Source organism: Orcinus orca, chromosome 20 (assembly GCF_937001465.1).
Source record: "Orcinus orca chromosome 20, mOrcOrc1.1, whole genome shotgun sequence".
In the NCBI taxonomy this organism is placed as follows: domain Eukaryota; kingdom Metazoa; phylum Chordata; class Mammalia; order Artiodactyla; family Delphinidae; genus Orcinus; species Orcinus orca.
Window position 1 is genome coordinate 26,626,951 of NC_064578.1, and position 21,666 is coordinate 26,648,616.

Consider the following 21,666-nt stretch of genomic DNA (forward strand, 5'->3'; position numbering starts at 1 on the left):
GTAACCAAAATTAATAAGACACAAGGTTTTAGTCAGGCCTGAAGTTTTCTCACAAACTTGTTAACTGTCTCCATTCTTCAGGTTATTCCAGTCTGTCGCACAGTGCTGCATGGGACAAAAGCAGGCTCAGCAAGTAATGGAAGGGACAGGTGCCAGTTAGATGGAACCACATCTCTGTTGTAAATTTGTCAGCCTGGAGGTCCCACTGTACCAAGTTCATAAACTGGCTGAAGATCCTTTCAGCTTTTCCTGACCTTTCCGGCCCTTTGGTCTCGGGTATCTGCCCCAATTACTGTTTGGGTCAGCTTCCTGTCTACTTGGACACGTTCCAAATTTAAATGCATTTTTTGGACTCCTGGCCAACATTTAGAAGATGCTGTGAATATCATTTTGAACTTGTGTAAATATATGAAAGAGAAAACCTTTGTCTGGAACTTCTTGGGTTTGTGCAAAATGTGTCCAAGGCAAGTAGATAAACTGGTGGTACCTACTTCCCAGCTTATAAATTGAAGAGGCTGCTGATGCCGTGCACTTGTTGGGGCGGGGGTTGGGCATAGCTCCATGTCATCTGACATTCCTGGTGTCCCAAAGAATAGCAGGAAAGCCAGTTTAAATACTATGTGACTTATTTTTTTAAAATACGGATGGGGACCTTGAAAATCACAAAGTTGTTAAAAAATGTGGATGTGTAGAATTTGGTATGCCAGGAAACATGGGAAGAGTTCACAATCGAGATCCTGTGGATTTTTATTTTGCCTCTTCCCCAAATCTAAAGCTGGCTGTTGGCAGAGCACCATTTTCTCTTTTCTGCTGGAGAACACATCCCCTTGGGCCCTGTGAGACACTTCTTTTTATAAAGGGAAGCCAAACCAGGCCTAAAGTTCCCCCATCTCTCTCCTGGGTAACTTGTAAACTGTGCGGAAAGGAACCAAATATTATGAATTGCCCTTCCCCATTATCCCAATGAATGGCCATACAGACTAAGCTGAACAACAAAGTCAAAAGGACCAATACAGCCCCTTTTGTAAGGATTTTGAATGTTTTGTAAATGTATTGGTCCATGTGTTGTATTTTGTAGCCTTCCTAGTTCCTGGGCTTTAGCTTCCCTACTTCTTGTATGTGTATGCATACTGTAGTCGAACATTAAAGTCATGACACACACACGAGTCCACTGTGCCTTTCTCAGTAGCGGCCAGTGCTGGTGGTGAGGAGGAAAGTGGACCACGCAGCCTTCCCATTGGGGCCACTGGGGAACACCAACTTTTGCTGAATGGTAGGTTTTCCCACTACCAATCTGGCATCTTTAAACAAGGAAGTGATTTTTGTGTAGTGTTGTTTGCCTTTTCCTTTCCAACAGTGAAAAATTATTGGAGCAGGTTTCTATGATTAAACAGTTTCAAAATGCCCATTTAAAAACGTCCTTTACCCTCATGGTGTTTCAGTATTAACATCTTTATTGGAGTATAATTGCTTTACAACATTAGATATAATTTCTAAAAGAAAAGGAGTAGGTATGTATTTAAAACTTACCTAATATATACCTTACCTTTCATGACTGTCAAGTTTTATGGCCAGAGAGGACAAAAAGGTTCAAGATTAAATAGAAATCTTACATGGGGACTTGAATGTCATTGGTGTCTCTTAAGGGTGAGTTGTGCCATCTAGGCTGCTTAAGGAATTTAAACAATTGCTCAGAGTCCCAGTGACACAGCTTATTAAATCTTCCAACAGGAAACAGTTGTTAACTAAGGGAAAGTGACTTCTTCAAAATAGACCTGGATTTGAACCAGGTCTACTTTCAAAGTCCATGTTATTAAATGCCAGACTACAACAAAATGTTATCACTATCACATTTCTGCTAACTTTGGATCAAGCTGAGAACCAAACAGCTACAAAATTTATTAGTGTTCATAACAATAAGCAGCAGTTCCCACATCTACTGTTCCCAAATCCTTCAGCATGTCACTCTTACCTTGGAATTCATCCTAGACAACAGTTTTGCTACTTTTCCTTTTGGTATTTAGTATGAAATGCAAAACAAAAGGTCCAAATTATCCTTCTTTTCAAGCATCAATGTGTACCAGCTTAGCAGAAAGTTCTTCTCCTGGACATTCCTTCAGGAAAAAGGGAACCTGCTAGTTAGTCAGTTCCAACAATTGGTGTAAGATCATCTTCTGACCATAACGAACCTGTAAGGCTTGCTGTTCCCTCCAGCTGAGTGTGGCGTAGACCTCCTTACTACTGAGTAAATCTTGCTCGGTTTTTAAGTCTGTGGCATAAGTTTGCAGGGTCAATAAAACACTGTCCCGAAGAAGCTGTCTCCATGATGCTTTGAGTTTGGGGATATTTGTGATTGTCAGGCTGTCCTCTTCCCTTTTATCATCTCCCCATCCATCCTGGTCTTTAAATTCTCTGAACTCCTCAGCAGGCATGCACAGTACCTAGAAGCAACCATGGGGCCCTTTACTTGGGTATTTCCGAAATTGATTTAGAGAAGCCAACCTGCCGTGACAGCATTTAAGTGTCCTCTCCATCCATGCCACCTTTCCTCGCACCTAGATCTAAAATACTTATTTTGAGCATTTACCTTGAGTGTCATGGCCAGTTCCTCTTCTGTCAGCACTTCTTCCCGCCCAATCACAAAGGCTCCCTCTTCCCCTACCATCTCCAGTTTGCATAAGAAATCCCAGCGTTCATACAGTAGGAGCCTTTCAGCTTCAACTTTTGTTCCTGTAGACAAAGTACTGGTGTGAAAGTCAGTATACCCAAGAGCTCATTTCTCCTTAGTCTACAAAAAGGGAACAACTACTATTGGCAGAGCACCTGGGGCAGGGATGGAGACATACACCAGTGTCCAAGGTTTAATCACTCACCCTGTAACGCTGCTTCACGAACCGTCACCATCTGAATGTCAGCCGTGTCATCCGTGTTGTCAGGATACGGTTCAGTAAAGCCATACATGTGAATCAACTGCCAGTTAGCCATTTGCCCATAAGTGTTGAAAATCTCATGGCCTTTAGGAATGGGCTGAGTGGCCACCATCCGAAGACAATTCTGGGGTGGAAGGGAGAAGCTGGGGCCGAAGGGAGAAGCTGGGGCCAGGCCCTTCCCAGGCCAGCCTCATGAAGATTACTTCCCTCCTAGGAGGGTACAGTTCCCTCCAGCAGGTATAGTTCAGTGATGGTGGGACTGACACTATGCCTACCAACATTCTACCTTTAGTTCTTGTTAAGATCCTGTACTGTAGAATAAAAGTGGTGAGACTTAAAAGGTCAAAGGTCATCCCCATGGTTTAGTAGGTAATCTTTGCTCAGTCATCTCACAAACACTTAAAAAGTTGCTAGCTGGCTTCCCTGGTGGCACAGTGGTTGAGAGTCTGCCTGCCAATGCAGGGGACACGGGTTCCGTGCCCTGGTCCGGGAGGATCCCGTGTGCCGCGGAGCGGCTGGGCTCGTGAGCCATGGCCGCTGAGCCTGCGCGTCCGGAGCCTGTGCTCCGCGGCGGGAGAGGCCACAGCAGTGAGAGGCCACAGCAGTGAGAGGCCCGCGTACCGCAAAAAAGAAAAAAAAGTTGCTAGCTTTGGAGACTTCTCTGGTGGTCCAGTGGTTAAGAATCCGCCTTCCAATGCAGGGGACGCAGGTTCAATCCCTGGTGAGGGAACTAAGATCCCACATGCCACGGGGCAACAAAGCCTGCACACCACAACTAGAGAGAAGCCTGTGCATAGCAACAAAGAGCGTGCGTGACACAACTAAGACCCGACACAGCCCCCCCAAAAAGTTGCTAGCTTTACAAAAATGAAGAATTAGGCACTTCCCTTGCAGTCCAGTGGTTAAGACTGCTGGGGCCCAGGTTCAGTCCCTGGGCGGGGGGAACTAGGCTCTGTGCAGTGTGGCAAAAAATCAGAAACAAAACCCAAAAAACCAAGATCAAAGTAGGAACAGCAAATGGACACAAGCTTTTAAAGGTAATAGCCAGGGACTTCCCTGGTGGCACAGTGGTTAAGAATCTGCCTGCCAATGCAGGGGACACGGGTTCGATCCCTGGTCCAGGAAGATCCTACATGCCACGGAGCAACTAAGCCCGTGCACCACAACTACTGAGCCCGTGTGCCTAGAGCCCGTCTTCCGCAATGAGACGCCCACACACCACAACGAACAGTAGCCTCCCGCATGCTGCAACTTAGAGAAAGCCTGCATGCAGCAACAGACCCAACACAGCCAAAAATAAATTTATTTTAAACAGCCATTTCCTAATTTTTAATCCCATAAACTTAGATCTTTTTTTGCAACTTTCCACTTAGCAAATAGAATTGATACAAACACAGCCTTGGTATCATCTTAAACCGGTCTTATGAACATCCCCTCTTGTGAAAAGTATTGACACTATGGCTGTTCCAGATTGCTGTCCACAGGGCCCGGAAACAATCTTGGCTCACTAGCACTGCACAGAACAACCAACCTATAGAACCAAATCAGTGAGGGTGCAAGGTTTATCAGAGGATTAACCCCAGCCTTCTTGTAAGGTTTTGAGATGTTTTCAGTTCAGGCGATTTCAGTGGAATACGCAAAGTACACAGAGGAGGAGATAATTCCACCTACACATTTTTAGTATGAGGAGAATGGAGTGTTTAGCTCAACTGCCAGGCCAGCATAAATAACACACCGGTTTGAATCACATGCCCAATCATCCAAGCACATAAGAACAAGAACTGGGACAGATCCACTCACTGGAGAGTATTCTAGATTGGCATTGTGATTGGCTAAGTGGTTTAGTACGTCTGCAGCAGGCACCATCAAAGGGGAGTTTGGCTCCTTTTCATCATCCTCTTCCTCCAGTGGTTCCTGAAAGCTGCCACAGAGAGAACTTTGCTAAAGCCCAGTGCAGGGTGAGAGACGAGTGGGGTTCACTGTTCTTTCCCTTCTAGTCCCTCAATAGAGTTCTAAAAAAAAGGGTCCTTTTTAAGGCTCCGCTCACTGACCTGTAGGCCATCACAAGAGCCACGAGCTGGCGGTAGAGTTCCAGAGAGCGAACCCTGGGGCTGAAAAGATCGGGGTGGGCTTCCATGAAGGGCAGCACGATGGAATAATACTCGCTGCGGATGTTGGCCAAATCCTTCTCCACAGCCTCGGGTACGCCGGTGCCCTGCAGCAATCGCCAGCGCTCCTCCTCTGGCCTGCAGTGACACCCCCACCCAAGTTCTTCACACCACCTACCGAGACTAGCGCTTGGAACCCGTGTCCCAAGGGCAGGGCGGTTCGAGCCAGGCTACCTACGGTGCTGCCCCTCCTACGGCTCTCACCAGAACATGGGGTGCTCCAAGCGGCCCAGCTCGGGCCACAGCGCAAAGTAGGGGCTCCAGGGCGAGGCCGGGGCCTGCAGCTCGTGCAGCAGCGCCAGCAGCAGCGGCACCCATCCCGACTGGCTCTGCAGCGCGCCTCGCTCTGAGGGAGACGAAGAGGTTAGGGCCCCGGCCGGCCCCGCAGGCCCGCCTCGGCGTCCCACCCCCGCCGGCGTAACCACCTCGCTCCAGCAGGCCGCTGATTGAGCAGGTGTGCTGCGACAGAAGTGCGGCCCGCGGCACCGCGAACAGCAGCTCCCCGGGCTGCACGCTCTCCCGGGCCACCATGCCGTAGCCGGCCACCGTGCCCTGCCGGCTCACCGCCACCTGAGCAGGGAGAGCGGCCGGTCAGAGCTACACCGCGCCCGCTTCCCCGCCGCGCCCGCCTCCACCCCGCCCCCCACTCACCTTGGGACTCAGCTCCAGTCCTACCCGCCGGCACCAGCTCAGGAAGCTGGCCACCGGGGCCGGGTCCTCGCTGCCCGCAAGCCCTGCCACCTGAGATAAGCAAGCGCAGTGGCGTTGCCCCGCCCGGAAGAGCTCGCTGGGGGCGGAGAAGACGGCGGCGCGCGCGGAGGAAGGGCCGGGGTTGGGGGAGGGGATGTGGAGTGCGGCAAATGACCCGCGGCAGGCCGCGCAGCCGCGTGCGGGACGGCGCTGCGGACGGGGAAGCGGCGAGGCGCGGCGGAGAGGGGTGCTCCTGCGTCTGCCGCCACAACTCACCCGCCGGCGCTTCGCCTGGGTCGCCATGGTCCAAGGGCGCGCAGCCCCGCGACTCCGCAGCCCAGCGCAGGCGCTTCCGGCGTCTGGGGGCAGGACTCTCAGGGGCGGGGCCTATGTTCCCGCCCCGGAACCACGTGATGTTCGTTTCGACTTCCACGCGGAAGAAGAGTGAGGGTTTGCACCTGGTCGTACAACCCCTGCTGAAAACATCCTTGAGGCCCGGTGTCCCCACTTGGGTTAAGAAACCGCCGGGTGCAGGAAGATGTGTCCCCTTGCCGCCTTGAGCCTGGTCTGAGCCAGGCACAACCCTTCCCAGTCTTGGTCTGTGACAGCTGAAACCCCTGGGGGTAGAAGTCCGGTTGAAGTGCAAAATCCCATTTCTGGATGAGAAGGGAAGGCCTCGCTGGAGGCCGGCTGGGTGCGCAATTAGAGCAGTTTGTGCAGGTGTTTCGGAGTTGTGTGGTCAGGGCTCCCAGAACTATTGATAGAATACACCCGCTCAGTTTTTCATCGTCTGGTAGCACATGGAGGGGCTTATTTTTATTTACTTGCTGCTTTAGTTGCTGACACACAGCAGGAACTCAATATTTATTGGATAAATGGCTGAGTAAATGAATCAGAAATGGTGGTTAAACATGGGGAAATAGCATGCCGTTAAATTTAAGAAAATGAGGCAACGAATATAAAAGTTACAGGTCTGGGTTTTGAAGTCAAATACTGTCAAGGCCACCTCCCAGCTTGGCCTCTTATTAAGGCAAATTCAGTTTCCTCAACTGTGAAACTAAGATAATTAGTATCTACCCTATGGAATTAATGTAAGGATTGGTAAGATGATGTGACAAGATATGGAAATACAGAGATAGATGGAAATGCCTGTCTTCAACAGAACGGTCAACCCCACCTAAACCCAAGAAGCACCAGCCTCACCAGTTTAAACATTGTCTCTTCCAAAGCTTCTCATGATGGGCATGGCATCACCATACTCAAATTCTTCTTAGTTTCTTTATTAGTTTTTCAGCACAGTTAACTCTTTCTACGTTGACAAGGGTTTTTGTTTTACATTTTGTCATCTCAAAGTCTCATGACATCAGGCACCAGAATACACAAAAGTAGGCTCTTCACTTTGTACAGAGAAGAAAATAACAAATTCCATTAATAGTTCACTTTGACCAAAGAAGACAACGTCCGATGGAAAGCCACACGCCGGAGTACCCAATATACATATATATATAATGTATAGATATTTATAGATCTCATCTGAAAGAACACGGGAAAAAAAATCCAAGATTCACAGCGCTATCTACAGTAAAAGGGATTAATTCTACCAGCTTTTCAAACAGTCACATTCTATATTCAAAGGAAGCACGTGAGTGAATAGAACTAACAGACACTCCACTGGGCTCTATAATGGCTTAAGATGACAGAAGGGGGTGATGTGTGCCAAGGAAATGTGGATGCAGGTGTCCCCTCAGCCCCACCCACACCCACCCACCCTCCACAGCCCTGCATTTTTCATTGCTCTCCCCTCTTCTCTGTTTTACTCATTTGAGGGCTTGTGGCAACTGATTTAGGCTCAGAGACAAATGGCTTCTGGTTCCTAGGTCAGGAGATTCTACCCAGTAAGGTGGATGAACAGGAAGTATATGGCACAGCCCTGGGCTTCAGCTGGCTGGAAGGGGCTGGGGTGTGTGGGGAGCCTTCCTCCTCTGCCTGGCCCTTGTTCATTTCAGGAAACGTTACCTCCCACCCCAGGACCCAGCAAGCCCCAGCCTGAGCCTACTCCAAATGGCTAGGATGGTGATTTGGGACTGCCAAGTCCTGCTATCTTGGGCCAGTTTTCTCCAAATGAACTCTCTCAGTGATGCCTACGTGAAACATTGCATAGCTTGACTAGAACTCTCCCTAGAAATGCTTCCAGTGGCCTTGGCCATGCTGCTGCTGATTAAGTTGTCCTCCATGGAACCTAGGGGTGAAAAGGGGGTCTCTGGGGGAACTCTATAGGAACTCTGAGCCACCACTGCCTGCTGGCTTCCAAAGGCAGTCACCACGAAGTTCTCAGAGGCGTACCCCAGCCTTTAACCTCAGCCCTAGTCAGCTCCCTAGAGGCAGAGGACCAGGTGATTTTCTGCCTCAGGGCCTTGGCTCAGAAACGGGACAGGGCCAGGAGGCGGCAGACTGTGGGCTGGGACAGTCTGTGGGGTTCCTGCCCTCAAGGTCCTCTGTGTTCTGTCTTCCTTGGGCAGAGAAACCCCTTTCAGCCCCTACCTGCCTGGCCCTACAGCACCAGGTCCACCCACAGAGCACCAGGAAAACTGCTGTCTGGTTGAAGCGCCCCCTTGTGGCTACTGTTCAGATGATTGTCACGGGTGCTAAAATCAGAAACAGATGTGCTTGATGGTGGGGCTCGGGGGTGGGAAAGGGGCCTGCAGAGCTCCAGGGCTCCTGCCTCTGAGTGCTCCCTGCTGCTGTCTCCTGGTTCTCATGCCAGTGCCTGAGCTGGACCCTGTTCCTGCTGTCCCAGCACCTACCGTCTCAAAACCCCATCCCACCTTCAAACCTGCCTGCTTGAGGGGGTCAACCCATGCTTTCTTTAATCCAGCATATTATCCTGGATCCTGGCCAGAGAAGGACTCAAAGTCTTCCCTTAGCTAATCTCCTTCTTCCCTGGAGCCCTGCCCTGACTGTGCCTGGGCCTTGGAAAACTGGAAGAGAGGGTCTAAGTCAGCCAAGTTAATGAGGTGAGGGGGGAGGGGGGGAGGGGAAGAGTGAGCCCCTCAAACCATCTGGAGACTGTTCCACTGCAGCATCTAGGACGGATCCCCTCATCTTTTTAAACAAAAGAAAAGTAACCCCATTTCCTCCCCTTCGCCCTCGCAAAAATAAACTAAAGGGGAAATGAGCTGCACAAGGATGGCAGTGGGACGTCGATGCAGGTTGGGGGGCAGGTGAGCATCTTCGTGGGACCAAGGGCTTCAACAGGACACCTCCATGGTGTGGTTGACCTGGCCCAGCCCCTCACTGCTCTCTGAGTGGGTGCAGGCCTGCGGGCGGCTGCCGTCCACCGAGCTGGCACTGGTGAGGGACGAGGTTCGAGAGCGGGCGAGACGGGTCATGCTGGCCGAGGGCACTGCAGACAGAGAGGGCACCGGGGGTGAGGACCAGCAGGCGGGGCCGGGCGCAGGCAGGCGGGAGAAGGATTTACGCAAGCAAAGCGGCCAGCGAGACCGGTTCTTCCGACGAAGGCATGGAGGCTCATCCCAAGCCAGGGCTCTACACTTGCTCTGTCAAGCCCCAGGCATGCAACGCCAGCGACAGGGAGTGAGCCAAAGGGGCAGGGGGCCACAGAGGCCGGCAGGACCCTCCTCACAAGAGCTGGCCAGAGCTGTGGCCAAAATGGGGTGGCAGCTGACCGGGTGTCCTTAAGCTGGAGCAAGGATGGGACATTATTTCCAACTCTGCCTCCCTCAAGAGGATGATGGGGCAGGGGGAATGAGACCAGTTCTGTAAAGAAGGGCAAGGTGTGATGGCCCCAGACTGCCCTAAATCCTGTTTCTGCCCTTATTCAGAGTTTTACAAGCGAGACTTGCAGGAAGCAAATTCTACCTTCCTGACCTCAACTAGCCACCTGTCCAGCTCAGGCATGGCTTGCCCCTGACCCCAGGGCCGACACCTCTGAGAAGTTCTGGTTCCAACTGCCAGAGTGCTGGAAGCCACGGGGCCCATGGCAACCTAGAAGCAAGGCTGATCTAAAACCCAGCCAATCTGGAGCCCTAAATGGGACAGAGCCCACGGAAGAGCAGGACACAAGAAGTTCCCATGGCAAGATGCGGCCTGGCTGCAGCACTGCACAGAGGAAGGAGCTGGGGCTCCTGGGGTGGCGGCGGGGGGAGCTGGGGGGCGGTCCATGCATTAGGGGAGGGGGTGCGGGGCTACCTGCTCCTCCACTCAGTCTTCGGTCCTTCAAGTATGCAACTAAGAGAGAAGACAGAGCCAGAGGGGCAGGGTTGGGGAGACAGAACACGGGTGAAGAGGAGGTCCGGCGAGATGAGGGCGGCGAGATGGGTCAGAGAGGAGAGGAAGGCACAGAGCAGGCTGGGGGCAGGGCCAGAGCCTCAGGAAGCCCTCTCCTGCCCACCCACCGAAGCAGCGGCCACAGAAGGAACCACAGCACTGACTGATGTCAGTCTGGCCCTAGGAGTCGGGAGAGTAGGGTGGAGTGCTCGTCTCACCCCCCGATTCTCCAGCCTGGGCTGCAGCACAGGGGGCTCACGCCCACAAAGCCTTTAAGGCCTATAACCTAGTGCCAGCACCCTCTCCATTGTGCTGGGGCTCACTCTCCCCGTGGACAGAACGCGGGAGGCCCGTATGACCTCCCAAATCCTTCCCAGCTCTTGGGCTGCCTGGTGGTATTTGTCCTGGGGCCCTGAGAATGGGTCCCAGCCCCGTGACAAGTACTGCTCACCCACCCGTCCCAGCAGCGTCCGCCAGGCACTTCCTGGGCTCAGCGCCCAGCCTCAGAGCCCCTGCTGGGTCTCACTGTGGGTCTTGGCCTCTTGCTGCCCTACTTCTCCACAGACAAGCTGGCAGGGGGCCCCGGTCCCCTGGGGGCGGGGAGTGGAGGTCTGTTCCTGGCTGGCCCCCCAGCCTTCCCCCACAGGCCTGTCCTCCCCAGAAGGCCCAAGCTCCAGAGGCTGAGGTCTGGGGCGCAGAAAAATTCGGGCAGAGGAAGTTTGCTTCCAGGAGGAGAGCCAGGCGCAAGGGGGAGACGGAAGGAACTGAGGAGATGCACGTGTGTCAACAAGGGGGCATGTGCGCTGGTGGCGCTCATGAGCAGTGTCTCACCCCCGCACGAGGGGAAGTCGGGGGCGGGCAGGGAGCCAGTTCCACCCCTCTTTCCTCGGGGTCTTCAGATATGCCACCCCCAGTTTGGCTGCCTTCAGCTCTCCTAACACCCAGATGGCCTCACATGCCTTCCCCAGTCCCCAGACTCCAAGTCCACTCCTCTGATGCCCCTGGTACCATCCGGCATCTTCTCAGCCCTTCTCAGGTGCTGTAGGCCCAGCAGGCGCTGGGTGGGGTGGGTGACTCACCCCTAGGCAGGCTTCCCCGGCAGGACTCAGCCCCGGGCCCTCCTCCCCAGAGCTGGGAGAAGAGTCCCCGACCCCAAAAGGCCCAGCCCTGTCAGGAGAACAGTGCCCCAAAGCCTCCCCAAGGGCAGGGCCTGGCCTGGGACAATCAAATTACAACCTAGATGGAGATGCCCTAGAGGCCCCCAGGCACAGCGTCAGCCCCAACTTGCTGCCTGCCCCCCAGTCTCTAGGGCAGGGTGGGGTGGAGGTATACTTACTGTAGCCCATGCCTTGCAGGAAGTACTTGAAGGCTTCAGTCAGCTTCCCGGGCTGCAGGGTGAGGGACAGGTACATGCTTTGTTCGCCTGCCTGGGATTCAGGGGGAGGGGAGGCTTCCCCAACCCCTGGCCAGGTAAGGGACGGAGAGAGGGCCAAGAGTCTCACCTGTGTGACCTGGGGGAGCCCCCCGGAATCTGCCATCTGCAGGGGAGAGAGGGGGGTGAGCTGAGCAGGGGCCCCCTCACACCACACCCTGCCTGTCCCTGGCACACCCGGACAGGCTCCCCTGACCAGACACACCGTCCTGCTCTGCTCCCGCCTTGGCTGGGCCCCCAGGCAGGCCCCTCCCTGTGGCTGGGCGCAGGGTGGGGAGGAGGGCCTCACCTTCAGGAAGGTCGTGGTGGTTGGATCCAGTTTGGAGTTGCACTCAACCTGGGGACGAGGAACAGGCTTCAACAGAGTGAGGCGCCCGAGGGCTATCAGGCGTCCCCCTGCCCCAGATGCTAAGGGAGGGTCTATCCCCAGAGTTGCGAGGCTCTACAGGTGAGGGAGGGAGTGCAGGGGGCAGACACAGGCACCTTGGCAAGGCCAAGGCCCTGGGGATCAGGAAGCAGCCCCCTGAGGGCCTGAGACCCTCTACTGCACTCACAACTGCTGCTGGGCTGGGGGCAGGGGCTGGGCAGCGGCCTCACAGCGAGCCAGGGCCACCTTGGCGGGGGAGGCTGGGAAAGCGCAAGGCACCCCAGAAGTCGGGCGTCAGAGGTGAAGGAGGGCCAAGGGTCAGCAGGAGACTCTGAAGCCCTGACCCTGCCGGGGTCGAGATGGCAGGCGCAGCCCACAGCCCTGCTCCCCGAAGACCTCAGGCACATGGAGGGTGTCGTAGTTTGGGTGCACACTGGGGTCTTCTCTGGGCACTCCTGGACCCCTGACCCTCTGGGGGGACATGAACACCCCGGGCTGCCTGCCCTCAGAGTTCCAACAGGAGAGGTGACACATGATCCCCAAACATAATGGATGCATGTGATGGTCAAAGAGGGACCATTGCTGTGCTCATGAATTGCTTATTTCATAACAAGTGAATCAATTTTAGAGAAAAGAGAGATCTTAGTCTCTGGGCCTAAAATGGGTGGAGAGTGTGGAGAGGCTGCCGTGCTGCAGGGAGGGGTAGGGTGGGGAAATCAGGTGGCCCGGTCCTGGCCCCAGGCCCCTCCTGTCTCCAAGCCTCCCTCACCTGAAGGATGGGGGCTGTCTCAGGCACTGGTACCTGGCAAGATGGTGGGGAAGTGGGATGAGAAGCCCACCATCCGGCGTCCCCCCGAGGCTTCCCGGGGCAGGGTCAGGAATTGGCCCCATTGGCCAGGAGCCAGTGACCCCTTTGCCCCTGCCACCCACTGGCACCAGGGCACAATCCCTCACTCACCACCCCCTCCTCGGCAGGTGCGTTATCCCCGACCACCAGCATCACAGGGCAGCTGCAGACACAGAGGAGAAGGGCTGTCTGGCCTGGGCACTGGAGAGGGGGTTACATAGGCCTGGCAGGCTGGAGGGGGCAGGGCACTCACCGGAGCGTCTTGGCGTTGGGCACTGTTCCAGGCCGGTTAATGTCCAGGTCTCTGCGGCTGCAGGGAGAGGCGTAGGTGGGCATCCCAGGACTGGATCCCGGGGCGGGGCTTTGGGGAATGTCCCCAAGCCTGACACTGCCGTATTTCAACCCCATCCCTCCACATGGCAATCATGGCCCAACATCCCTGGAGGTGCTGGGCTGGCCCCAGACTGGGGGCTTACGCTCTAGCGTCTCAACAGTGAGACAAAGCCTCACACGTGCCATTGGTAAAATGGGGAGACAGAGACCTGTTCTGCACAAGTAGGGGCCTGAGGGCTCCCCTCACGTGACTTCTTCCGGGACCCCCCAAGCCATGCCAGGTGGGCCCTCACATTTGGCTCTCATTACGGGCTGTGCACCACCACCTGTGCTGGGAGTCCCCTGCCTTAGAGGCAGGCAGGCCAGGGCTTCCCTCCTTCTCCAGTTTCTCCAGCACCATGCACACAGCAGGCATTCAATAAATATTTGTAGGAGAAAGAGAAGGAGGGGCAGGCCAGAGGGGGGGCCCCAGCCACTCCCCTGCAGGGCAACCCCTAAGGGGCTCCAAGGAGCACTTAATCCAACCTCCTCTTAACTTAGGGATATCAGCACTGAGGCTCAGGGCAGTGGGGGCAGCAGGTGGCGCCCACATCCCCCACTGCTCCCACTGGCAACGCCCAAGGGAGGGGGAGGAGTAGAAGAGCTCTGCTCCCCCTCTGCCCCTCGCGGGGTGTGACCCTGGGCAAGAGGTCACCCCTCTCGGAGGCTCATCGGTCCACTCATCTACGAACTGGGAGTGTGTTGCCAGCCGTGGGCAGCTGTACCGGGGAGGGGGGCGTCCCCCAACTGCGTGAGCGCTCCCGTCCTGGTGCCGCCAGCTGGGACCCGAGCCGCCCACACCTGTTGTACATGTTCCAGAAGAGCTGCAGGTTGGCCTGGTTCACCACATTCCCGATCTGCTGCCGGTAGCTCTGCACCAACTCTGTGTTGCTCACCAGCTCCTCCTGGGCCCCGGGGACGGGGGATGAGCGCACGCGCGGCAGGGCAGTGTGGAGCCACAGACCGGGACTAGCTCAGAGGGGGCATCTCTGGCCGGAGTGGCCCCTGCCCCAGCCCCAGAGGTGTGGAGGGAGGGGGGGAGGGGGAAGGGTGTGTGGGGGGAGCCCACGGCCTGGGGAGGGGAGGGGAGGGGAGAGGAGGGGAGGGGAGGGGAGGGGAGGGGAGGGGAGGGGAGGGGAGGGGAGGGGAGGGGACCCCGCCCCATCCGTCTCCCCAGTCCGTCTCGGGTGCTGCAGTCTCGCGGCTGATCCCGGGGTAGGGGTGAGGCATGTCTGATGCCCCATCACCCCGCCACCCTCTTCCTCCTGCCCGGCCGGGAGGGGGGGCAGAACCAGGCCCTCGGGAGAGTCCCAACCCGCCACTCCGGCTCCCGCGTGAGGACGGCTCCGTCCCCTTACCTGCCTGAAGAGGTGGGAGAGCACCGTGTCGGGTAAAGTGCTGGTCAGGCTGGAGAGCTGCGGGCCGAGGCGGAGCCAGCGTGAGGGACGGGACGCCCCGCCCCGCCCCACCCCGCCCCACCCCACCCATTCCAGGAGGACCGCGCTCACCTTGGTGGCCGCCCAGTCGATCCAGCCTTTGCCGTTGGGGTCGATGTTTATCAGCACCAGCCCCTCCACCAGGTCGGGGAAGATGAGCTGCCGGGACAGGGAGACAGGGCTTGGGGGGCGGGGCAGGGAGCCCAGTCTTCCCACCTGGAAAACGGACTGTAAAATTCTGGCCCTGCCCGTCTCACAGGCGGTTGCTAGGATCTGAAGAGAAGGCCGCGCTCTGTAAGGGCCTCAAGGTACCACTGATAACCAAGTGCCTCCAGCTGGGAACTTGCCTGGGGGCCCCTGCCCATTCTCCTCCCCAACTGGAACCTTTCAAAACCCTTTTATTTGGAATCTATCTATGCCTATTTCACTGTTTTTCAGCCCCTTTAATATACCTTTGAAGAGGCTACTATTGCAACACTAAGGATTAAACATCTTCAATGCAATATTTTGTTTCTTTGCTTTCATAGAAAAAACCCTAGTGATATTAAGAAACTGACCTTCCCAAAGCCTGTTTTGTGTTAGACATTGTAAAAGAGATTCGAGTTTTCTGTTCGACTGTCTGCCTGTGTTAGGGGAAAATGGTGATATATATACAATACTGAGGTCATGTCAAGGTTGTCTGGGGTGGCTGGGAATAGTTGACAGTTAACAAAGTGGTTAAGTACTGCAGTGGAAATTGGAGTTGAAAATTCTTAGTTTTTTTGTTTTATTCTTTTTTTTTTTTTTGAAGAAAGAAATACTTTGAATCCTAAAAATTGAGTTTTTGCTTTTAGAGATGGAAAGCTTGTGAGCTCCTACCCGACATGATGTTTCTGAAACCTGAATTTCTTTAAACCTCGCAAACTTATCATAAGTGTAATTTTAGATTAAAAAATGATTCATGTTTAAGTATTACCCTAATTAGTGAATGAGCGATTAGGATAATCCTTATTTAGTGGCTGGAGTAATTAGTTGTATAGTTTGTTGCTAAGAGAAAGTTTGGTTTTGGATAATGGTTGAAGCAACTGATGGCTCATAGTGTTTTAAGGAATTGTATAGAAAAAGTAACCTTGTTTTTTTTTTAAAGTTAATTTCCTTGGAGGAAAAAAAGAAAAAAGGACTTTTCCTAAGTGAAGAGGAAGTAGGGGGAGGAGGAAAGGAAGACAGGAAGGAAAGTTCCTGTGGGGTTGCCCCTGGGAGAGACCAGTCCTGGGATTAGTTACAGGGGCGGGTGGAGAGACTCACTGCAAACTTGGCCAGCACGTAGGCTCCGGCTCCCACGCCAATGCCAATCACGTACTTGAACCTGATAGAGAGCATGGCTGGTCACTCTAGGGGTTTCCCATGATTGCCATCCACAGCAGACCCACCCATAGCCCTCAGCGCTCAGCTGGAGCCTGCTGGCTCTGCGGAGATGGTGGGCGCCCCCTGGCCCCCAGCACAGGGGCAGGGCAGGGCGAGGACTCACCCAAAGTGCTGCACCACACTGGGGAGCATGGCGGCTAGCTGCTCCATGGAGGGGAACTGGTACCTGCAGGTAGAGCACCAGGTCAGGCCCAGGGCAGCCGGGGGTACAGGGCTGGGGAAAGCTGGGGAGTGGGTCGCTCCGGGTACCTACCCCTGAGGAAACTGCGAGGCCCCCACCTGCTGACCGGGGGCATCCACGTGGCACACCACGAAGTGCTTGGTGATCTCCTGCATGTCCTCGAAGTTGAAGAAGGTATTGAAGCACAGCTTGTCTGCAAAGACAAAGCTCTCAGCTGTGGCTGAGCCGGGAGAGGCGGGCAGGGAGGCCCATGGATGCTGAAAGGGAGGTCGAGGCAGAGGTGATCAGCCTCATGGTTCAGCGGGGAAACCGAGACCCCAATGGCTAGGGGCACAGAGCTAAGTGTGAGTGGGGATCTATGGGGCTCTGTGGGGAGGGAGGGGTGCCTCACTGTTCCGGGAGATACGAGGCAGTGGAGGGCCAAACGACGCTGAGGCGCACTTACGGTTGAGACCCACGTCATGGTAGGTGAGGATGGCCGGGCGGTTCCCCTTGGGGGAGCCCCGGATCACCACGTGCAGAAGGCCGTAAGGCGTCTCGATGTCGTGCTCCTGGAGGGGAGAGACAGCGCTGGACACTCCGGGCAGCCCCCAGTCCTGGGTCTTTCGGGAAATGATGCTGTGGGGCAGCCTGGGGGCTGCTGGGCCTCTGGCGGGACTTTCACCCCCATAGGGTGGGGCGTCCCCTTCTCACCACCCCCAGCCAGGACAGACCAGAGGGAGCACCCCTTCCCAAGGCTGTTCAGCACAGGGGCAACGTGAACTGGTCTGCATGTGAAAGTTCTGGTCTCCTCTGCAAACCAGCCAGTGGGACGAGCTGCCACTGCCCAGGCCCCGGCTCAGGCCCTGCTGCGCTCAGGCCTCCAGGGTCCAGTGAAGCCCATTTTCCCCATCTCATTGCAGCCCCTCCAGGACAGCTCTGCCGTCCCCACTGAGTCCCACCCCCACCACGTTCCCCCTCGACTCAGAAGCCTTCAAAAGGGCCGCAGCTCCTGAAGGGGACTGGCCTCAACAGCTCACCTAGAATCCACGGCAAAGACCCCTTGCTAGCCAGCCCAGCCTCCCACCCCGACACCCGCCCCTGGTTCCACCTCCAGGCTCTTGCTCCTGCCTCTCCGTGATCCCCAAGGCCTCCCTCAGGCTAGACTCCCACCCCCTCCCCAAAGGCCTTCTGCAGCGGCCACTCTGAGGTCCTCTCGTGTTCACGCCTTTGCTTTTGCTGCTCAGGGTCGTCAGTTCTCCAGGAAGCAGGAGCTGGATGCCGCAGGTTCAAGACCTGCTCCGGGCCCTACTGTGTAACTCTGAGCAGGGCATGCACTTCTCTGTGCCCCAGCCACCGCTGCCTAAGCCACCTCATCAGGACTCTGTGAGAACTAAACAAGCTGGTATCTGCCGAGTGTTTAGCACTTGGAAAGGGGCCCAGAAAGGGGGCTGCCGTGGGTGGGCATCTCTAAGCCCTGGGGAGGCGCCCTGCTGGCTGGTCCTTCTGCAAACTATTCCCTCTTGGCCACTCATGGGGAGGCTCCAAGACGGTCTGTCAAAGCTGAATAAACAGCCCTGCTGGCACCAGGGGGAGTCCTGGGCACTACAGCGGGGTGGCCCCAGGGAGTTGGAGGTGGGGCTAGGGTCAAGGACAGTCAGATGTGACTGAGCACCTACTGTGTGCCAGGTGTTATGCAAGAGAGAAGGAGCTCGTTTCCCCATCTTTCAAGTGGAGGACACTAGGATGCTCAGATTCAGAGACAACCTAAGTTCTTGCCTCCGACAGGAGAGTGGAGACTCAGGCAGGGAACATCTTCTTGGAGACTGGCCCTGTTGGGTCTGGGCTCAGAGGACCACTGTCGAGGCCTGTCTCCAGTGGGGAGAGACAAGGCAGTGCCAACCCTGTGGCTCGAGGCTGCACCCCGGGAGCCACACTTCTGGGAGTCCTCCAGGCAGGCCTGAGCCCGCCACAGCCTCCCCACGGCCCAGGCCTGTCCTCCCTCAGGGCTATCAAAACAAGGAACAATTCCTGCTCACTGACCACTGACCAGATGCTTTTCATGTATCTTCTTATTTATCCTCACAGAGGAGGAAACTGAGGCTAGGAAAGAACTGACTTGCCCAAGACCAAGTTCCGAGAAGGCAGAGGGGGACCTTGCCAGGTGCCAGCCTCAGGCTGCTTTTTTCTGAGGAAGACATCAGGCTCCATGCAAGAGACTTCTGAGCAAGCAGCCTCTCTACAGGGTGCGTGTCCCTGCTGGGGCCCTGCCTCATCCCCACCCCCCATGCTCTGTTGGCGCTGGAGGGCAGGGCCTGGGGCAGGAAGAGTGCACAGTGCTAAGGAAGGTGGGATGGGGCAGGAGGGGCACACGGTGTTATGGAGGGTGGGCTGGGGGCAGGAGAGGGCGTCCACAGCACAAGAGCTGCAGTGCGCTTCCTGCGGCATAGTTCTCGGAGCGGGGTCAGCTCTAGCCAGCAGAGCGCAAGTCAGGGCCCAGGGCGTGGTCCTCCCAGATCTCCACCGCCCCGTGGGCGTGTGTGTGAGGGCAGTGTCTGCCCCTCCCAGTCCCGGTATGGCCGCCCAGGTCCCCATGCCCCACCAGGGGCAGCGGGACTAAGTCGCAGTGCTTGCACCACTAAGGCTCAGGCCCCCGGGGATGGGCTGGGCCGGGCCTGGACAGGCCATCGGGAGCACCAGCCCGGTTGCCCACTGACCTTGGCTCAACCGTCCACCGACCTCCCTGCACCCTCTCGACCCAGGAGTGCAGATCCAGGTAATCCTGATAGAGGCCAAAGGTCCCCAAGAGGGGCGCCCCAAAGGCCGCAGCCAGACGCGCTTTGAGTCCCCCGATCCCCAGGGCCGAGGGCTCTCATTGGCTCTTGGTGACGTCAGAGCCCGTCCCCGCCTCCAGGTGGGCGCCAGCGCGAGGCACTGCGGCAGCAAGGGAGGGGGCTCTAATGTCCTCTCTCTCTGCCTGTCCGGCTCCCCTCATCCGTGACCTTGAGCGCTGCGGGGGTGGGGTGGGGCCTTCCGAGCGCGCGCAGGGCTGCTTGGAGTCCTCCCATCAACCGCATCAATAATTCAAGGACCGGGTCTGCAGCGGCGGGTAGGCGCTGACGTCGTTGCCTGGGTAGAGGTCGGCCCCATGGCCTCCGGACCCGGCAGGGCAGGCTACGGGGTAGAGGGGTATGTGTGCCCCTGCCTCTCCCTCCTGGAGTTAGAACAGCACCGAGCCTGGGCACCTGCTGCCCCCAGGCAGAAGGAGGCACCCTGGTCCCCCCGGGGCCCCTAGCCCTGCAGGTTCATCCCTCCATCATTGCCTTCCTACGCCCAGAAAATAAGGCGCAGCGACCCCCTTCTCCCTTCAGGGACCCCAGCCTGACGGACCAGTTAACACCATAACCCAGACTTCCCTACTTCTGCCTGACTAGCACCCTGCAGTCCCCCAACCAACCAAGACAACCCGCGCAGGGTCAGGAGGTGTCTGCTGGCACAGACACGCAGGGAACAGCTTCCACAGGGCTGAGGTGGTCACAGGCGCCAGGCGAGCCAGGTGGGCACATGCCAGGCGGAGGGCACACCGTCAGTGGGATATACACATGCCTACACACCGATCCATACAGGCTTACAAACAAGTCACAGCCCGTTCCAGTTTGTGCAGAGATTTCAGCCTTCCCCGCCCTCCCGTGCGGACCCTGACCAGCAGCTACCCACAACCGCTGCAGCAGACCAGGGTGCCTGGAACCTGCTGGCCTTGCCCAGTGACCCCCAAGGTGAGGCGACTGAAGGCAGAACCACCACCAGACAGAGGTAGAGGGATCCCCTCCCTCCCCGCCCGCCTCGCCACCGCCAGACTCCGCACTTACCCCATCCCAGCACTCCGGCATCTTGCTGAGGGAGGCGACCGGCCTCGACTAGGAAGGGCAAACAAAGGCCTGAGTCACCAGAGTCCAGAGGGACGGGGCAACGCAAGTAGGAGACCAGCGGCTCTATGACGGGGCACAGCTCCCGGGCCATTTATATGTAGAGCCAGGGGGTGGGGGGTGGGGCCCTGGGCTGGCCCCTCCTCCCTGTGGGGTTTCTGAGCAGCCACTTGCTCACCCGGAGCCCCTGCTCCCAGATTGGCTTTCAGGAGACAAACTTGGCTCTGATTGGCTTCCAAGGTTCTCACTCACCCCATCCCCTGCTCCTCCCGCCCCCAGCAAGACATCAGTCTTGATGGTCCCCAGCCCCTGCGTCCGGCCCACCCCCAGCACAGAGGCTCACAGCAGCAGCTGCACACGGGTCCTAGGAAGACAAGAGGCCACGTGTACAGGTGTGCCCTGTGACAGGCACACAGGAGCCTCTCAAAGACGAGCACACCGAAGCAGGGCAGGGTGGACCACACAGGCATGCCCTAGACAGCAGAGCCCTTGACCCATACCCTGGGAGCAGGGAGGGCCCGAGAGCGCCCCAAGCCCAGCCTCCACGTCAGAAAGGCCTAGATCCCTTAACCTTGAGGGGATACGGGGAGTCACTGCTGCCTGGGGCAACCTGGGTCATGACCCTACTCCAGGGGACTGCTCCTTCTCCACCCCCAGGGTCTCCCCTTGGGCAGCCCCCACTTTGCCCACATGTATACCCAGCACCTGCTCATGCTGGGGAAATGGGGGTTCTGGGGCCAGGGGGCCTGGGCAGATTGCAGGACCAGGGAGATGGTGGGCACACACCAGCTCTGCCCTCCCCCACCCCCACCCTGCAAAAGGGGCTGGAGGCCACTAGAGACAGGAGGAGGGACGGGAGGCAGCTTGTCCATGTGGGCATGCCCACCTGCCGCAGACACACCCAGCCCTCTTTCCTGGGGCACCCAGCCTGGGGCTTGGCTCTCGAGTCTCTGGGGAGCAGGATGCTCAAGCCGCCTCCCGCCTCCCGCTGTCCTGAGCAGCAGGACAGGTGCTGGAGGTCACGTGGCTCAAGATTTGGGGGTGGAGCTGGCCAGAGACATGCAGGCAGAGTAAAGAGATTAGAAGGGGCAGGGAAAGGAGAGCAGAGGAGGAGAGGAAATAGGCCAGGGAAGGGAGCAGAGGAGGGAGCCCAAGGGCTGAGAAGCAAGAGCAACAGAGAGAGGGAGGGGTGTGGGCCCCTGTGCCCCCATTCTGTCTCTTTGGTGAGGGAACACGCCACTCGTCCCAGCCTGTGCCGACAGCCCTGCACGCTGGCTGGCTGCCCTGGGGGAAGGTGGTCACCTCCCCATCTCTGGGTGCCTAGTGACCTGGCCAGCACCTGCCACGTATGCTATTCCTGGCCATGTCCTCTGCCTGGGGGGCATCAATAACTTTCCTTGCCCCTCTCTGACCTCTCGCACTGCGGGCCTAGTGCAGAGTGCTGGGGGCCTGTGGTCTCCCAGGGCAGCCGGGGTGTGGAATGGGCTATCCCCCAGCCCCTCCTGTTCTGTCCATGTTCCCTGTTCCCTGCAGCCACTTTGGCACAGGCAGAGGCTCTGGCAATTGAGGTGGTGTGCAAGAGCACAGCCCTGTCTGCAGACAGGCCCACAAAATCCTCCCATATGCTTCTGGAAGAGGGGCAGGGTG

General features: G+C 56.8%; 3 protein-coding genes across 23 annotated transcripts in view; 1 reads left to right on the forward strand and 2 right to left on the reverse strand.

The window, feature by feature from the left end:
* The window catches only part of CNOT1 (CCR4-NOT transcription complex subunit 1), a 102,043-nt gene extending 100,882 nt beyond the window's left edge, over positions 1-1,161 (forward strand). For all 6 annotated transcript variants that reach the window (XM_049703089.1, XM_049703092.1, XM_049703091.1 and 3 more), the window contains exon 49: positions 82-1,161. In XM_049703089.1, the coding sequence (XP_049559046.1) occupies positions 82-160 (79 nt within the window). In that variant the 3' untranslated portion in view covers positions 161-1,161. The remainder of the gene's footprint in view (positions 1-81) is intronic.
* A 272-nt stretch (positions 1,162-1,433) lies between these two features.
* On the reverse strand, positions 1,434-6,208 carry SETD6 (SET domain containing 6, protein lysine methyltransferase). 6 transcript variants are annotated; one of them, XM_004264956.4, is made up of 9 exons: positions 6,065-6,208; positions 5,750-5,839; positions 5,524-5,668; positions 5,303-5,444; positions 4,982-5,176; positions 4,731-4,851; positions 2,874-3,054; positions 2,588-2,730; positions 1,434-2,441 (listed from the first exon to the last, which is right to left on the reverse strand). In XM_004264956.4, the coding sequence occupies exons 1-9, from the start codon at positions 6,089-6,091 to the stop codon at positions 2,136-2,138; spliced, it is 1,350 nt and encodes a 449-aa protein (XP_004265004.1). In that variant the 5' UTR covers positions 6,092-6,208; the 3' UTR covers positions 1,434-2,135. The 6 variants fall into 6 exon arrangements, with proteins under 6 accessions (XP_004265004.1, XP_049559055.1, XP_049559054.1 ...); XM_049703098.1 differs by having other exon boundaries at positions 1,434-2,114; positions 2,190-2,441; positions 5,750-6,180; XM_049703097.1 differs by having other exon boundaries at positions 5,750-6,178.
* An 844-nt stretch (positions 6,209-7,052) lies between these two features.
* NDRG4 (NDRG family member 4) overlaps positions 7,053-21,666 on the reverse strand; it is a 42,428-nt gene continuing 27,814 nt past the window's right edge. For 5 of the 11 annotated variants that reach the window (XM_049703105.1, XM_049703106.1, XM_049703104.1 and 2 more), the window contains 13 exons: positions 16,560-16,665; positions 16,187-16,307; positions 16,037-16,099; positions 15,814-15,874; positions 14,452-14,688; positions 13,895-13,998; positions 12,975-13,031; positions 12,833-12,884; positions 11,797-11,844; positions 11,578-11,613; positions 11,412-11,463; positions 9,998-10,036; positions 7,053-9,191 (listed from right to left, as the gene is read on the reverse strand). In XM_049703105.1, coding sequence (XP_049559062.1) covers positions 9,037-9,191; positions 9,998-10,036; positions 11,412-11,463; positions 11,578-11,613; positions 11,797-11,844; positions 12,833-12,884; positions 12,975-13,031; positions 13,895-13,998; positions 14,452-14,688; positions 15,814-15,874; positions 16,037-16,099; positions 16,187-16,307; positions 16,560-16,665 — 1,131 coding nt within the window. In that variant the 3' untranslated portion in view covers positions 7,053-9,036. Of the gene's footprint in view, positions 9,192-9,997; positions 10,037-11,411; positions 11,464-11,577; positions 11,614-11,796; positions 11,845-12,832; positions 12,885-12,974; positions 13,032-13,894; positions 13,999-14,451; positions 14,689-15,813; positions 15,875-16,036; positions 16,100-16,186; positions 16,308-16,559; positions 16,666-19,962; positions 20,126-21,666 lie in introns of those variants that run through there. The other 6 variants (XM_004264954.3, XM_033419082.2, XM_033419084.2 and 3 more) reach the window with 6 other exon arrangements.